General features: G+C 43.7%; 1 protein-coding gene across 1 annotated transcript; it reads right to left on the bottom strand.

The window, feature by feature from the left end:
- Positions 1-1810: 1810 nt before the first annotated feature.
- Positions 1811-13258, bottom strand: LOC110539020 (uromodulin). The gene is made up of 7 exons (XM_036948987.1): positions 12901-13258; positions 11509-11714; positions 11160-11311; positions 3623-3868; positions 3235-3394; positions 2384-2459; positions 1811-2256 (listed from the first exon to the last, which is right to left on the bottom strand). The coding sequence occupies exons 1-7, from the start codon at positions 13172-13174 to the stop codon at positions 2237-2239; spliced, it is 1134 nt and encodes a 377-aa protein (XP_036804882.1). The 5' UTR covers positions 13175-13258; the 3' UTR covers positions 1811-2236.
- Between the last annotated feature and the right edge of the window lie 4243 nt (positions 13259-17501).

Raw genomic sequence — 17501 nt, 5'->3', positions numbered from 1 at the left:
CCTCCCCTTCATCTTTAACCTGTCTCCTCCCCTTCATCTTTAACCTGTCTCCTCCCCTTCACCTTTAACCTGTCTCCTCCCCTTCACCTTTAACCTGTCTCCTCCCCTTCACCTTTAACCTGTCTCCTCCCCTTCACCTTTAACCTGTCTCCTCCCCTTCACCTTTAACCTGTCTCCCCCCCTTCACCTTTAACCTGTCTCCTCCCCTTCACCTTTAACCTGTCTCCTCCCCTTCATCTTTAACCTGTCTCCTCCCCTTCACCTTTAACCTGTCTCCTCCCCTTCACCTTTAACCTGTCTCCTCCCCTTCATCTTTAACCTGTGTCCTCCCCTTCATCTTTAACCTGTCTCCTCCCCTTCACCTTTAACCTGTCTCCTCCCCTTCATCTTTAACCTGTCTCCTCCCCTTCATCTTTAAACTGTCTCCTCCCCTTCACCTACACTGATTTGAAGTGGATTTAACAAGAGACATCAATAAGGGATCATAGCTTTCACCTGGATTCGCTTTATCTTTTGGAAAAATCCAACACATCACTTCATATTTTAAAGCATGGTGGTATGCTTGTCATTGGCAAGAATTAAGGATAAAAATAAACAGAATACAGCTATTAGCACAGGCAGAATCCTAGAGGAAAACCTGGTTCAATCTGCTGTCCACCAGACACTGGGTGACAAATTCACCTTCAGCAGGACAATAACCTAAAACACAAGGCCAAATCTACACCGAAGTTCCATACCAAGACGAGATTGAATGTTCGTGAGAGGCCTAGTTACAGTTTTGACTTAAATTGGCTTGAAAATCTATGGCAACGATTGAAAATGGCTGTCTAGAAATGATCAACAACCAACTTGACAGAGCTTGAAGACTTTTTAAATAACAATATGCAAATGTTGTACAATCCAAGTGTGTAAAGCTCTTCGAGATTTGAAAGGCTCACAACTGTAATTGTGAAAGGTGATTCTAACACGTGTTGGCTTAGGTGGTTGAATACTTACAGTGCATTCGGTAAGTATTCAGACCCCTTCCCCTATTCCACATTTTGATACGTTACAGCCTTATTCTAAAGTTGATAAAATTAAATGTTTTCCTCGTCAATCTGCAAAGAATATCGCATAACGACAAAGTGAGAACACAATACCTTATTTACAAAATAGACCGCTGTGCCATCCGGGAGAAAGTCATTAGATTTGAGATTCAACACATGAAGAAAGATTATTAAAAGGACAATTACTCCACTTTTCAACCTCATATTCATTATCTCCAGCACGATGTCATTATCGATGTACAGTGTGGAACGAGATTATTACCCTTGATAAAAGATGATCAATTATGACTGTATAAAATAAATAATTCAAATACTGTGCTATATTGTATGCTATATTTGGGGGGAATGATGTGTATGCTATATGCGGGGGGAAATTATGTAAGGGATTAACGCAGACGTTCTGTATATTACCATCGGAATAATGGATGACGCAGCGGGACGACGTGGAGCTGAGTTTGATTACAAGATGTCCAAATAACTTATTTGTTCTGGAGATAATGAAAATGAGGTCGAAAATTGGTGGACTTGCCCGTTAATTATTGAATTAATAAAAAAGTATTTGTAAGTCTGCTGTTGTTGTGTCGTGATGATGCAGACTTCTACCAGTGTTTCTGGGGTAATACTGACACCTACTGGTTCATCATTGTCTTGACTGATCCCAAAGAGAAAGAACTAAGCTATAGCAATAGTACACTACATGCCCAGTACATTATTCACACATTAATACATGTATACATATATTCATCATTTATATTTTATTAACACTATTAAATGACTGCACATACAAAGCATTTTAGAGCAATAGGATGAAATGATTTTATAGCTGCAGCTTAAACCAGAAAGGGAGATGTTTGTGTTGATATAATCACAACTAGATGTCCATTTATTTTAACGTTACACACATTAGTGACCAGCACATACACTTTCTGGCCTCAAGCCTTAGTTAAAGGTTCAACAATTCAATTGTGTTGGTTCGAATAGAAATATCTTACTAATCATTCTAGAAATACGAGAAATATAAAAATATCCTTAAAATATCATTATTTATAACTGGATGTATGTAAGATATTAAATAAGAAAGGGCTTGGTTTAGGACATAAATGATGTATAGGTGAGATAGATTTATGAACTTTACATTAATCATTTAGATAACTGGATTCATTGTTTAGGATACAGGAAGCATGACAAGTTCAATCTTCATTTTGGGACCCTGAAAGTCAAAAACAAATACACTGTTATTTAGTTACTTAGTTACCTGAGTGTCCATCACTGACATCAACATCATTTGTTTGATTGACATCTATTATTGGTTTTGATTGATAAGAGGTCGTACTCACAGGTGATTGGTCCGATGGTGAGGGGTTCGAGGGGGACAGAGGGGGTGACAGAGCGGTATTTCCTTTTGGTGCACATCTGAGGAGAGAGACGAGAGGGAGTCAGAGAGATCAGATACTGAGACAGAGAGACCAGAGCGAGTCAGAGAGACCAAACACTGAGACAGAGAGACCAGACACTGAGACAGAGAGACGGGAAGGAGTCAGAGAGACCAGACACTGAGACCGAGAGGCCAGAGAGAGTCAGAGAGATCAGACACTGAGACAGAGAGACGAGGAGTCAGAGAGACCAGATACTGAGACAGAGAGACGAGAAGGAGTCATAGAGATCAGATACTGAGACAGAGAGACCAGAGCGAGTCAGAGAGACCAAACACTGAGACAGAGAGACCAGACACTGAGACAGAGAGACGGGAAGGAGTCAGAGAGACCAGACACTGAGACCGAGAGGCCAGAGAGAGTCAGAGAGATCAGACACTGAGACAGAGAGACGAGGAGTCAGAGAGACCAGATACTGAGACAGAGAGACGAGAAGGAGTCAGAGAGACCAGACACTGAGACAGAGAGACGAGGAGTCAGAGAGACCAGACACTGAGACAGAGAGACGGGACGGAGTCAGAGAGACCAGATACTGAGACAGAGAGACTCAGGAGAGTCAGAAACCACCACACACAAACTGTGTGAGACCAGAGAGAGACCACAAACTGAGTGAGACCAGAGAGAGACCACAGACTGAGTGAGACCAGAGAGAGACCACAAACTGAGTAAGACCCGTGAGAGACCACAGACTGATTGAGACCAGAGAGAGACCAGAGACAGAGTGGATGAGTCAGCGGGAAAGATGCAGGACTCACTGGAGTGCAGGAGGAGCTCCTCTGGTCACACAGGCTGAGTCTGCAGTGCAGGAAGACGTCCCGGTAGTCCCCCTGGTACAGGAACAGCAGAACAGAGAAGCGAGCCCTGAGAGACGAGCCGCTCTCCTCCACCCTCACCTGACGGAATTCAGTCGGACATCTAGGAAACAGGGAGGATCATGGGTTTAGGTTAGATAACGCAACAAAAAATACACAAACATTAGGGTTCGTTTCCCAGAAAGAATAATCCTGATCCTGGAGTAAAAAGCATTCTCAATGGAGAAGCTACATGTAAAGTGTTGTTAGTCCAGAACCAGACTAAATCTGTGTCTGGGAAAACCTCCTCCATATGTTCCCTGAGTATAAACCAAGACACCTGCACACATACTTGTTCTGAATGATGTAGTATCGCATGATGTCTTTAGGGTCGGGGGATTGCGTGGCATAGCAGTCCTCCAGAACAACCACGAAACGCTCCGTCTCGGACTCCTCTACGGACACGCCCACGTGCAGCACGGAACCCACCGGCAAGGTGACTCCGCCCGCTGGGTAAGCCTTTGTGAAGTCGTCGCTGTGGTACAGAGTCATGTTGGAGCCCACTCTGGAGCCCTTACCGACTCTGGAACCTTTCAGCCTGTCAAATGGGCCAATGGGAGGTTTGGTTTTGTTAGATTCCAAATAAACAGAGTAGAAAACTCACGGATGTTTAGTAAAGCTGAAACCAAGTTTATTCACCACTGGGTCATACAGCAGCATGACAAAGACATGTTTCCACTAGTGGTAGTATATATATAGACCCCAAAGTGGGTGGAGCATCCTCCTTCCCTCTAAACATGACATGTTTATTGCTGGGCAGGAAGTTAAGTGATGCAGGCAATAAACTGTTCCTTCTCCCTTAACATGACCTGACCTCCATTCCTCACTAACCCACATCTCTCCATCCTTATCAGTTCCTGCAACCATGTGATTGCCTTTCCTTTACTCAATACATTCCAAGCTTAACTGCCTCCACCACAAACATTCCTCCTCCAGATAACCATTAACATCTGGTGTAGAAACCTGACTATGGTATTCAATATTTCAAGTTTAGGAGTCAGAGCCCATCAGTTAAGAGATGCAGTCAGAGATGGTGAAGGACAAACAAAGTGCCTTGGGTGAGAAATTTTACAATTTTTAACTTTACAGGCTCAGTAAAATGAATCGTTAATATTATTAGTTAATATTATTATTATTTATAATGAATTATAATTAAATTAGTTCTAATAAAAATAATAAATGCACATTATTGTTGAAGCACTTTTCAAGACACCAAAAGTCACTTTAGATAGGCAAGATAAGAAATGATTATTATTATAGTTTTAGCACTATTACACAGCCAGTTTCAACTACATATCTTGGTGGAACAACCAGAACAACCAGTAGTGTGATGAGTGGACAGAGGAGGAGATAAACTCTTAACTAGTTACCTAAAGGATCATCAAGAACCACAGGTTTGGAGTATAAACTGTCTACGCATTAACAGGATACTGACAGTCCGACGTGTTCGCCTGCATTAACAGGATACTGACAGTCCGACGTGTTCGCCTGCATTAACAGAATACTGACAGTCCGACATGTGTTCGCCTGCATTAACAGAATACTGACAGTCCGACATGTGTTCGCCTGCATTAACAGAATACTGACAGTCCGACATGTGTTAGCCTGCATTAACAGGATACTGACAGTCCGACATGTGTTCGCCTGCATTAACAGGATACTGACAGTCCGACATGTGTTCGCCTGCATTAACATGATACTGACAGTCCGACATGTGTTCGCCTGCATTAACAGAATACTGACAGTCCGACATGTGTTCGCCTGCATTAACAGGATACTGACAGTCCGACATGTGTTCGCCTGCATTAACAGAATACTGACAGTCCGACATGTGTTCGCCTGCATTAACAGAATACTGACAGTCCGACATGTGTTCGCCTGCATTAACAGAATACTGACAGTCCGACATGTGTTCGCCTGCATTAACAGGATACTGACAGTCCGACATGTGTTAGCCTGCATTAACAGGATACTGACAGTCCGACATGTGTTCGCCTGCATTAACAGAATACTGACAGTCCGACATGTGTTAGCCTGCATTAACAGAATACTGACAGTCCGACATGTGTTCGCCTGCATTAACAGGATACTGACAGTCCGACATGTGTTCGCCTGCATTAACAGGATACTGACAGTCCGACATGTGTTCGCCTGCATTAACAGAATACTGACAGTCCGACATGTGTTAGCCTGCATTAACAGGATACTGACAGTCCGACATGTGTTCGCCTGCATTAACAGAATACTGACAGTCCGACATGTGTTCGCCTGCATTAACAGGATACTGACAGTCCGACATGTGTTCGCCTGCATTAACAGAATACTGACAGTCCGACATGTGTTCGCCTGCATTAACAGGATACTGACAGTCCGACATGTGTTCGCCTGCATTAACAGGATACTGACAGTCCGACATGTGTTCGCCTGCATTAACAGGATACTGACAGTCCGACATGTGTTCGCCTGCATTAACAGAATACTGACAGTCCGACATGTGTTCGCCTGCATTAACAGGATACTGACAGTCCGACATGTGTTCGCCTGCATTAACAGAATACTGACAGTCCGACATGTGTTCGCCTGCATTAACAGGATACTGACAGTCCGACATGTGTTCGCCTGCATTAACAGAATACTGACAGTCCGACATGTGTTCGCCTGCATTAACAGGATACTGACAGTCCGACATGTGTTAGCCTGCATTAACAGAATACTGACAGTCCGACATGTGTTCGCCTGCATTAACAGAATACTGACAGTCCGACATGTGTTCGCCTGCATTAACAGAATACTGACAGTCCGACATGTGTTCGCCTGCATTAACAGGATACTGACAGTCCGACATGTGTTCGCCTGCATTAACAGGATACTGACAGTCCGACATGTGTTCGCCTGCATTAACAGGATACTGACAGTCCGACATGTGTTCGCCTGCATTAACAGAATACTGACAGTCCGACATGTGTTCGCCTGCATTAACAGAATACTGACAGTCCGACATGTGTTCGCCTGCATTAACAGGATACTGACAGTCCGACATGTGTTCGCCTGCATTAACAGGATACTGACAGTCCGACATGTGTTAGCCTGCATTAACAGAATACTGACAGTCCGACATGTGTTCGCCTGCATTAACAGGATACTGACAGTCCGACATGTGTTCGCCTGCATTAACAGAATACTGACAGTCCGACATGTGTTCGCCTGCATTAACAGGATACTGACAGTCCGACATGTGTTCGCCTGCATTAACAGGATACTGACAGTCCGACATGTGTTAGCCTGCATTAACAGGATACTGACAGTCCGACATGTGTTCGCCTGCATTAACAGAATACTGACAGTCCGACATGTGTTCGCCTGCATTAACAGAATACTGACAGTCCGACATGTGTTAGCCTGCATTAACAGGATACTGACAGTCCGACATATGTTAGCCTGCATTAACAGGATACTGACAGTCCGACATGTGTTAGCCTGCATTAACAGAATACTGACAGTCCGACATGTGTTAGCCTGCATTAACAGAATACTGACAGTCCGACATGTGTTAGCCTGCATTAACAGAATACTGACAGTCCGACATGTGTTCGCCTGCATTAACAGGATACTGACAGTCCGACATGTGTTAGCCTGCATTAACAGAATACTGACAGTCCGACATGTGTTCGCCTGCATTAACAGAATACTGACAGTCCGACATGTGTTCGCCTGCATTAACAGAATACTGACAGTCCGACATGTGTTAGCCTGCATTAACAGAATACTGACAGTCCGACATGTGTTCGCCTGCATTAACAGAATACTGACAGTCCGACATGTGTTAGCCTGCATTAACAGGATACTGACAGTCCGACATGTGTTCGCCTGCATTAACAGAATACTGACAGTCCGACATGTGTTCGCCTGCATTAACAGAATACTGACAGTCCGACATGTGTTCGCCTGCATTAACAGAATACTGACAGTCCGACATGTGTTCGCCTGCATTAACAGAATACTGACAGTCCGACATGTGTTCGCCTGCATTAACAGGATACTGACAGTCCGACATGTGTTCGCCTGCATTAACAGGATACTGACAGTCCGACATGTGTTAGCCTGCATTAACAGGATACTGACAGTCCGACATGTGTTCGCCTGCATTAACAGGATACTGACAGTCCGACATGTGTTAGCCTGCATTAACAGAATACTGACAGTCCGACATGTGTTCGCCTGCATTAACAGAATACTGACAGTCCGACATGTGTTAGCCTGCATTAACAGGATACTGACAGTCCGACATGTGTTAGCCTGCATTAACAGGATACTGACAGTCCGACATGTGTTAGCCTGCATTAACAGAATACTGACAGTCCGACATGTGTTAGCCTGCATTAACAGAATACTGACAGTCCGACATGTGTTAGCCTGCATTAACAGAATACTGACAGTCCGACATGTGTTCGCCTGCATTAACAGGATACTGACAGTCCGACATGTGTTAGCCTGCATTAACAGAATACTGACAGTCCGACATGTGTTCGCCTGCATTAACAGAATACTGACAGTCCGACATGTGTTCGCCTGCATTAACAGGATACTGACAGTCCGACATGTGTTCGCCTGCATTAACAGAATACTGACAGTCCGACATGTGTTCGCCTGCATTAACAGAATACTGACAGTCCGACATGTGTTCGCCTGCATTAACAGGATACTGACAGTCCGACATGTGTTAGCCTGCATTAACAGAATACTGACAGTCCGACATGTGTTCGCCTGCATTAACAGAATACTGACAGTCCGACATGTGTTCGCCTGCATTAACAGGATACTGACAGTCCGACATGTGTTCGCCTGCATTAACAGAATACTGACAGTCCGACATGTGTTCGCCTGCATTAACAGGATACTGACAGTCCGACATGTGTTCGCCTGCATTAACAGAATACTGACAGTCCGACATGTGTTCGCCTGCATTAACAGGATACTGACAGTCCGACATGTGTTCGCCTGCATTAACAGGATACTGACAGTCCGACATGTGTTCGCCTGCATTAACAGGATACTGACAGTCCGACATGTGTTCGCCTGCATTAACAGAATACTGACAGTCCGACATGTGTTCGCCTGCATTAACAGGATACTGACAGTCCGACATGTGTTCGCCTGCATTAACAGGATACTGACAGTCCGACATGTGTTAGCCTGCATTAACAGGATACTGACAGTCCGACATGTGTTCGCCTGCATTAACAGGATACTGACAGTCCGACATGTGTTCGCCTGCATTAACAGAATACTGACAGTCCGACATGTGTTCGCCTGCATTAACAGAATACTGACAGTCCGACATGTGTTAGCCTGCATTAACAGGATACTGACAGTCCGACATGTGTTCGCCTGCATTAACAGAATACTGACAGTCCGACATGTGTTCGCCTGCATTAACAGAATACTGACAGTCCGACATGTGTTAGCCTGCATTAACAGAATACTGACAGTCCGACATGTGTTCGCCTGCATTAACAGAATACTGACAGTCCGACATGTGTTCGCCTGCATTAACAGAATACTGACAGTCCGACATGTGTTCGCCTGCATTAACAGAATACTGACAGTCCGACATGTGTTCGCCTGCATTAACAGGATACTGACAGTCCGACATGTGTTCGCCTGCATTAACAGAATACTGACAGTCCGACATGTGTTCGCCTGCATTAACAGAATACTGACAGTCCGACATGTGTTCGCCTGCATTAACAGAATACTGACAGTCCGACATGTGTTCGCCTGCATTAACAGAATACTGACAGTCCGACATGTGTTCGCCTGCATTAACAGGATACTGACAGTCCGACATGTGTTCGCCTGCATTAACAGGATACTGACAGTCCGACATGTGTTCGCCTGCATTAACAGAATACTGACAGTCCGACATGTGTTCGCCTGCATTAACAGGATACTGACAGTCCGACATGTGTTCGCCTGCATTAACAGGATACTGACAGTCCGACATGTGTTCGCCTGCATTAACAGAATACTGACAGTCCGACATGTGTTCGCCTGCATTAACAGAATACTGACAGTCCGACATGTGTTCGCCTGCATTAACAGGATACTGACAGTCCGACATGTGTTCGCCTGCATTAACAGGATACTGACAGTCCGACATGTGTTCGCCTGCATTAACAGAATACTGACAGTCCGACATGTGTTAGCCTGCATTAACAGGATACTGACAGTCCGACATGTGTTCGCCTGCATTAACAGGATACTGACAGTCCGACATGTGTTAGCCTGCATTAACAGGATACTGACAGTCCGACATGTGTTAGCCTGCATTAACAGAATACTGACAGTCCGACATGTGTTAGCCTGCATTAACAGAATACTGACAGTCCGACATGTGTTAGCCTGCATTAACAGAATACTGACAGTCCGACATGTGTTCGCCTGCATTAACAGGATACTGACAGTCCGACATGTGTTAGCCTGCATTAACAGAATACTGACAGTCCGACATGTGTTCGCCTGCATTAACAGGATACTGACAGTCCGACATGTGTTAGCCTGCATTAACAGAATACTGACAGTCCGACATGTGTTCGCCTGCATTAACAGGATACTGACAGTCCGACATGTGTTAGCCTGCATTAACAGGATACTGACAGTCCGACATGTGTTAGCCTGCATTAACAGGATACTGACAGTCCGACATGTGTTCGCCTGCATTAACAGGATACTGACAGTCCGACATGTGTTAGCCTGCATTAACAGGATACTGACAGTCCGACATGTGTTAGCCTGCATTAACAGAATACTGACAGTCCGACATGTGTTCGCCTGCATTAACAGAATACTGACAGTCCGACATGTGTTCGCCTGCATTAACAGAATACTGACAGTCCGACATGTGTTCGCCTGCATTAACAGGATACTGACAGTCCGACATGTGTTAGCCTGCATTAACAGAATACTGACAGTCCGACATGTGTTCGCCTGCATTAACAGGATACTGACAGTCCGACATGTGTTCGCCTGCATTAACAGAATACTGACAGTCCGACATGTGTTCGCCTGCATTAACAGAATACTGACAGTCCGACATGTGTTAGCCTGCATTAACAGGATACTGACAGTCCGACATGTGTTCGCCTGCATTAACAGAATACTGACAGTCCGACATGTGTTCGCCTGCATTAACAGAATACTGACAGTCCGACATGTGTTAGCCTGCATTAACAGGATACTGACAGTCCGACATGTGTTAGCCTGCATTAACAGAATACTGACAGTCCGACGTGTTCGCCTGCATTAACAGGATACTGACAGTCCGACATGTGTTCGCCTGCATTAACAGAATACTGACAGTCCGACATGTGTTAGCCTGCATTAACAGGATACTGACAGTCCGACATGTGTTCGCCTGCATTAACAGGATACTGACAGTCCGACATGTGTTCGCCTGCATTAACAGAATACTGACAGTCCGACATGTGTTCGCCTGCATTAACAGGATACTGACAGTCCGACATGTGTTCGCCTGCATTAACAGAATACTGACAGTCCGACATGTGTTCGCCTGCATTGTGTTACATTGTGCTACATTATATTACATTGTGTTACAGGGTTTGGATTTAGAAGTGGGAGGGGCATGATTATTATCGTTTTTAAATCCAGTCGTAAAAACACTCCAAACGGCTCGGAGGCGTCCGCATGGTCCTAAAGTCCACCGCTGCCTCGTATTGTATCACATTCCAATGATAAAAAAAGATGCGCCCCTGTTGTGTTACATTGTCCATGTTTTACAGTGTTTACTGTAACGTCACGTCTCCACTTACGACAGGTAGGGTTTGATGGCCACATCCAGGCTGGTCTCTGATTCCAGAGGGTAGGCACAGGAGAAAGGCACGCTCACGGGTCGGCTGAAGGACACGTTGTGAACGTGGTAGATGAATAAACTGTTGGAAAAGATGGCGTCAGTTCCGTTTGTCTGGTGAAAGGGGGAAAAGGGAAGAAGATTAGAAGCCAGGAGAGGACCTCTCACCAGTTCTCACAATAATATAATTCTGGGACTATTGTATTTCAGTTCATCTGTTCATCATTTTCTGTTGATGGCAACATGTCTCCCAGCAAGTGTTCTCTGTTGAACATTTTGGGGAGGAACGGGGTGAACGGGTCTGTTCTCACCACCAGAGTGTTTCCGCAGGCGCCCTCCTTGCGCTCCACCTGGTACCATACCATGCCGCCACGCTCTTCGTCAGCGGCACACCGGGGGTCGGCCAGGTTAGCGGTGGTGGCGTCCAGACCAGCGGCCTCCAGGTTAGTCCTGTTGAGACCCACCTGTACCAGGCTCCGCCCACACACTACCTCTGGGTGCAGCAAAACAGGCTGATCTGTAAGAGAGGAAGAGAGAGACAGAGGGATGAGAAACAGGCTGATCTGTAAGAGAGGAAGAGAGAGACAGAGGGATGAGAAACAGGCTGATCTGTAAGAGAGGAAGAGAGAGACAGAGGGATGAGAAACAGGCTGATCTGTAAGAGAGGAAGAGAGAGACAAGAGGGATGAGAAACAGGCTGATCTGTAAGAGAGGAAGAGAGAGACAAGAGGGATGAGAAACAGGCTGATCTGTAAGAGAGGAAGAGAGAGACAAGAGGGATGGGAAACAGGCTGATCTGTAAGAGAGGAAGAGAGAGACAAGAGGGATGGGAAACAGGCTGATCTGTAAGAGAGGAAGAGAGAGACAGAGGGATGAGAAACAGGCTGATCTGTAAGAGAGGAAGACAGAGACAGAGGGATGAGAAACAGACTGATCTGTAAGAGAGGAAGAGAGAGACAGAGGGATGAGAAACAGGCTGATCTGTAAGAGAGGAGGAGAGAGACAGAGGGATGAGAAACAGGCTGATCTGTAAGAGAGGAGGAGAGACAGAGGGATGAGAAACAGGCTGATCTGTAAGAGAGGAGGAGAGAGACAGAGGGATGAGAAACAGGCTGATCTATAAGAGAGGAAGAGAGAGACAGAGGGATGAGAAACAGGCTGATCTGTAAGAGAGGAAGAGAGAGACAGAGGAATGAGAAAAGAAAGAAAGAGTGTTATGCAAGAACCCCAATTGAAAAGAAGGAATTACAAATTCTCACATGCACTCTTAGAAAAAGTTATTTCAAAATGGTTCTTCGGCTATTTCCATAGGATAACCCTTTTTGTTTCCAGGTCGAACCCTCTAGGGAAGGGGTTCAACTTGGAACCCAATAGGGTTCTACCTGGAACCAAAAAAGGGTTCTTCAAAGGGTTCTCCTCTGGGGACAGCCGAAGAACCCATTTAGGTTCTAGAGAGCACCTGTTTTTCTAAGAGAGTACATAGGTCCTCAAGCAGGTGTTTTCTGAGAACTCACCTGGCCTCTCACACCGCCAAGTGACCCCATAGGTCCTCAAGCAGGTGTTTTCTGAGAACTCACCTGGCCTCTCACACCGCCAAGTGACCCCATAGGTCCTCAAGCAGGTGTTTTCTGAGAACTCACCTGGCCTCTCACACCGCCAAGTGACCCCATAGGTGCTCAAGCAGGTGTTTTCTGAGAACTCACCTGGCCTCTCACACCGCCAAGTGACCCCATCGGTGCTCACGCAGGTCTCCCCCTCTCTGCAGGCACCACACATTGCTTTTGGCGTAGTCGTGGCAACCTGTGACTGTGTTGTTGTTGTGGTGCGATTGTTGTCTACTGGTGTTTTTGTCGAGGTGACAACATCTACTGGTGATTTTGTCGTAGTGGTGATATTTATGGATGTTTGTGTTGTCGTGGTGATCTTAATAGGTGTTTGTGTTGTCATGGTGATCTTAATAGGTGTTTGTGTTGTCATGGTGATCTTAACAGGTGTTTGTGTTGTTGTGGTGTCTTTTACAGGTGCATTTGTTGTCTTCGTGACCTTTACAGGGGTTTGTGTTGTCGTGTTGACCTTTACAGGGGTTTGTGTTGTCGTGGTTGTTGTTGTTGTGGTGGTTGTTGTTGTGGTTGTTGTTGTGACTGGTTTTGGTGTTGTGGTGGGAGCTGTCACATCTGGAACAAGGAGTTAAACAGGAAACACAGTTATGAGGGAACATTCATCGCTCATGTTTTGAAAGAACTAGTATGCTGGTATTACCAGAATCATACAATACGCCTGTATGAATGAATGGATGAATATGCTGAGTACTGTTGATATCTCGACCATAAGAAGAACATCATGGTGTATATAACCAGCTGGTGAATGACTAAGTAGTAAACAGTTTATAAATACAATAACTTCAATTCAAAAGGCAGAACAACGTCAACAAGCCCCACTCAGAACTTGGCAAAGCAGGAGGCAAAACCTTACATGCACAATAGGCGAAGTAGCACCCGGGAGGCATGACGAACTTGTACACAAAGTAGTTCCCAGGGCATGCCTTGACGTGGATGGGCTGAGACTGCACCCAGCAGCAGTCCCCATTGAAGCTGGCGCACACTGCACTCTGGACAATTTCATCCACTTGCTGGGGGGGAGGAAACGCCAGCCACAAGGGAGCCTGGGTGCCGCACTTGAAGGAATCCACGCACTTGTCCGGCATGGACACGCTCTGGTTGCCGATGAACATGCGGTAATAGCCGTCCCAGCGGACGTTGCGGTCGCAGTGCTTGTTGCCCACGTGGTTGTTGGTGGAACGCCAGGCGTCGTTCAGGACCGTGTAGATCTTACAGGGGTTGGAGCACTGCTGGATGCCGTCGACCGTGATGCAGTCCTCCCCGTCGGCGCACTCGTTGAAGCCGCAGCTGAACCGGACATGGGCAAGGTTGGTGTTGGAGGTGGGGTAGGAGCGGCGGACACGGCGAGGGGCGTGGTGGTCGGCGGCGGCGGTGTGGCCAGGTAAACAGATGAGGCCGTCTCCGGAGAAGCCCTTCTTACAGGTGCATGTGATGTCACCTGCCATGGCGAAGGTGCGGCAGACGGCTTGTTCGTGACACACCTCGCAGCTGGTGACAATCGTACCTGTGGGAATTTGGGAATGTATGGGTTCATCGTCTTTTTAGGTTGAGGTATCATGATACACCTGAATTGTTTTGATGCCTCCATTTTAAGGTTCTGAGACTAAAGAGCAGAGAAGATACAGAAGTCAGTTGTGTGGTGGGTTATTTAAGCAATAAGGCATGAATATATGTACATGGCCAATATACCACAGCTAAGGGCTGTTCTTAGGCATGATGCATACCACAAACCCCAGTTGCCTTATTGCTATTATAAACTGGTTACCAATTAAATTAGAGGAGTAAAAATATATGGTCTGATATACCACGGCTTTCATCCAATCAGCATTCAGGGCTCGAACCACCCAGTTTATAAATACTATTAAACTCTATTAAAATACTTAGTAAATAGAATACTTAATACATAATACATGTATCCCTATACTGTCTAACCAAATATATTTGATCTCTTAATATGGCAGACACTCAGTGAGAAAATCTATTTTTACAAATGATATATTGTCTGTCATATATAGTATTCATTATGTAATATATATTATGGACACACCTACTCATTCAAGGGTCTATCTTCTGTATACCACCCCTACCTTGTCACAACACAACTGATTAGCTGATACGCATTGAGAAGGAAAGAAATTCCACAAATGAACTTTTAACAAGGTACACCTGTTCATTGAAATGCATTCCAGGTGACTACCTAATGAAGCTGGTTGAGAGAATGCCAAGAGTGTGCAAATGTGTCATCAAGGCAAAGGGTGGCTACTTTGAAGAATCAAATATATAAACTATATTTTGATTTGTTTAAACACTTTTTTTTGGTTACTACATGATTGCATATGTGTTATTTCATAGTTTTGATGTCTTCACTATTATTCTACAATGTAGAAAATAGCAAAAATAAAGAAAAACCCTTGAATGAGTTCAAACTTTGGACTGGTACTGTAAATATTTTGATGTATTAAATATATAGTATATATGTGTGTACCTGAGGTATGTCCAGCTGTTGATGTATTAAATATATAGTATATATGTGTGTACCTGAGGTATGTCCAGCTGTTGATGTATTAAATATATAGTATATATGTGTGTACCTGAGGTATGTCCAGCTGTTGATGTATTAAATATATAGTATATATGTGTGTACCTGAGGTATGTCCAGCTGTTGATGTATTAAATATATAGTATATATGTGTGTACCTGAGGTATGTCCAGCTGTTGATGTATTAAATATATAGTATATATGTGTGTACCTGAGGTATGTCCAGCTGTTGATGTATTAAATATATAGTATATATGTGTGTACCTGAGGTATGTCCAGCTGTTGATGTATTAAATATATAGTATATATGTGTGTACCTGAGGTATGTCCAGCTGTGGATGTATTAAATATATAGTATATATGTGTGTACCTGAGGTGTGTCCAGCTGTTGATGTATTAAATGTATAGTATATTTGTGTGTACCTGAGGTATGTCCAGCTGTTGATGTATTAAATATATAGTATATTTGTGTGTACCTGAGGTATGTCCAGCTGTTGATGTATTAAATATATAGTATATTTGTGTGTACCTGAGGTATGTCCAGCTGTTGATGTATTAAATATATAGTATATATGTGTGTACCTGAGGTATGTCCAGCTGTTTCTGTATTCAATATATAGTATATTTGTGTGTACCTGAGGTATGTCCAGCTGTTTCTGTATTCAATATATAGTATATTTGTGTGTACCTGAGGTATGTCCAGCTGTTGATGTATTAAATATATAGTATATATGTGTGTACCTGAGGTATGTCCAGCTGTTGATGTATTAAATATATAGTATATTTGTGTGTACCTGAGGTATGTCCAGCTGTTGATGTATTAAATATATAGTATATATGTGTGTACCTGAGGTATGTCCAGCTGTTTCTGTATTCAATATATAGTATATTTGTGTGTACCTGAGGTATGTCCAGCTGTTTCTGTATTCAATATATAGTATATTTGTGTGTACCTGAGGTATGTCCAGCTGTTGATGTATTAAATATATAGTATATTTGTGTGTACCTGAGGTATGTCCAGCTGTTTCTGTATTCAATATATAGTATATTTGTGTGTACCTGAGGTATGTCCAGCTGTTGATGTATTAAATATATAGTATATTTGTGTGTACCTGAGGTATGTCCAGCTGTTTCTGTATTCAATATATAGTATATTTGTGTGTACCTGAGGTATGTCCAGCTGTTTCTGTATTCAATATATAGTATATTTGTGTGTACCTGAGGTATGTCCAGCTGTTGATGTATTAAATATATAGTATATTTGTGTGTACCTGAGGTATGTCCAGCTGTTGATATATTAAATATATAGTATATATGTGTGTACCTGAGGTATGTCCGGCTGTTGATGTATTAAATATATAGTATATATGTGTGTACCTGAGGTATGTCCAGCTGTTGATGTATTAAATATATAGTATATATGTGTGTACCTGAGGTATGTCCAGCTGTTGATGTATTAAATATATAGTATATATGTGTGTACCTGAGGTATGTCCAGCACTGAACAGAACCAGTAGAGGCACCAGCAGAGCCACCAGGATCATCCTCATCAACACTAGTTACTTCTACAGGGGCAGAAACGGGGAACACAACCTGAAGGAAAATACACTTATTATATTAATCCACACTTTATCCACAATTTACATCCACTGGAACGTCAGGCACGTTTAAATGCAAGTTTGACTTGATTTAATTTGACTGTATCTATACAGGTCATCCTATGGTGATAAAACACATTTTATTTTCTGTCACAATAAACCACATTCTGCAATAAACCACATTAGAAAACATCTAATACATTAATAGATATTAAACATGGACACACATTCTCTGGAGGGTATTATAACAACACATCTAATACAATAATAGATATTAAGCACGGACACACATTCTCTGGAGGATATTATAACAACACATCTAATACATTAATAGATATTAAGCATGGACACACATTCTCTGAAGGGTATTATAACATTTCAAACTCAGTGCAGATATATTAATTTCACCAAACCAAAAATAACTTTGTTTAACCAGACAGGATGAATAGTGATCTGAGAGAAGTACCGACTTACCAAATGTTGATGCTGACTGCTGGAACCACCTGTAAACTAGGCATTTATACACTGGTTATCTGGGAGTGGGGGAA

The sequence above is a fragment of the Oncorhynchus mykiss genome, chromosome 17, assembly GCF_013265735.2.
Source record: "Oncorhynchus mykiss isolate Arlee chromosome 17, USDA_OmykA_1.1, whole genome shotgun sequence".
In the NCBI taxonomy this organism is placed as follows: domain Eukaryota; kingdom Metazoa; phylum Chordata; class Actinopteri; order Salmoniformes; family Salmonidae; genus Oncorhynchus; species Oncorhynchus mykiss.
This window is presented reverse-complemented; position numbering and strand designations above follow the sequence as displayed.

Bases quoted from the DNA above. Each gene is read 5' to 3' on its own strand.
- LOC110539020 (XM_036948987.1), bottom strand. From the start codon at position 13,174: ATGACAACACAAACACCTATTAAGATCACCATGACAACACAAACACCT. The intron at 11,715-12,900 runs GTGAGTTCTCAG...CCTCTCTTACAG, and splicing joins TTGGCGGTGTGAGAGGCCAG to ATCAGCCTGTTTTGCTGCAC. The intron at 2,460-3,234 runs GTGAGTCCTGCA...CTCTCTCCTCAG, and splicing joins GGAGCTCCTCCTGCACTCCA to ATGTGCACCAAAAGGAAATA.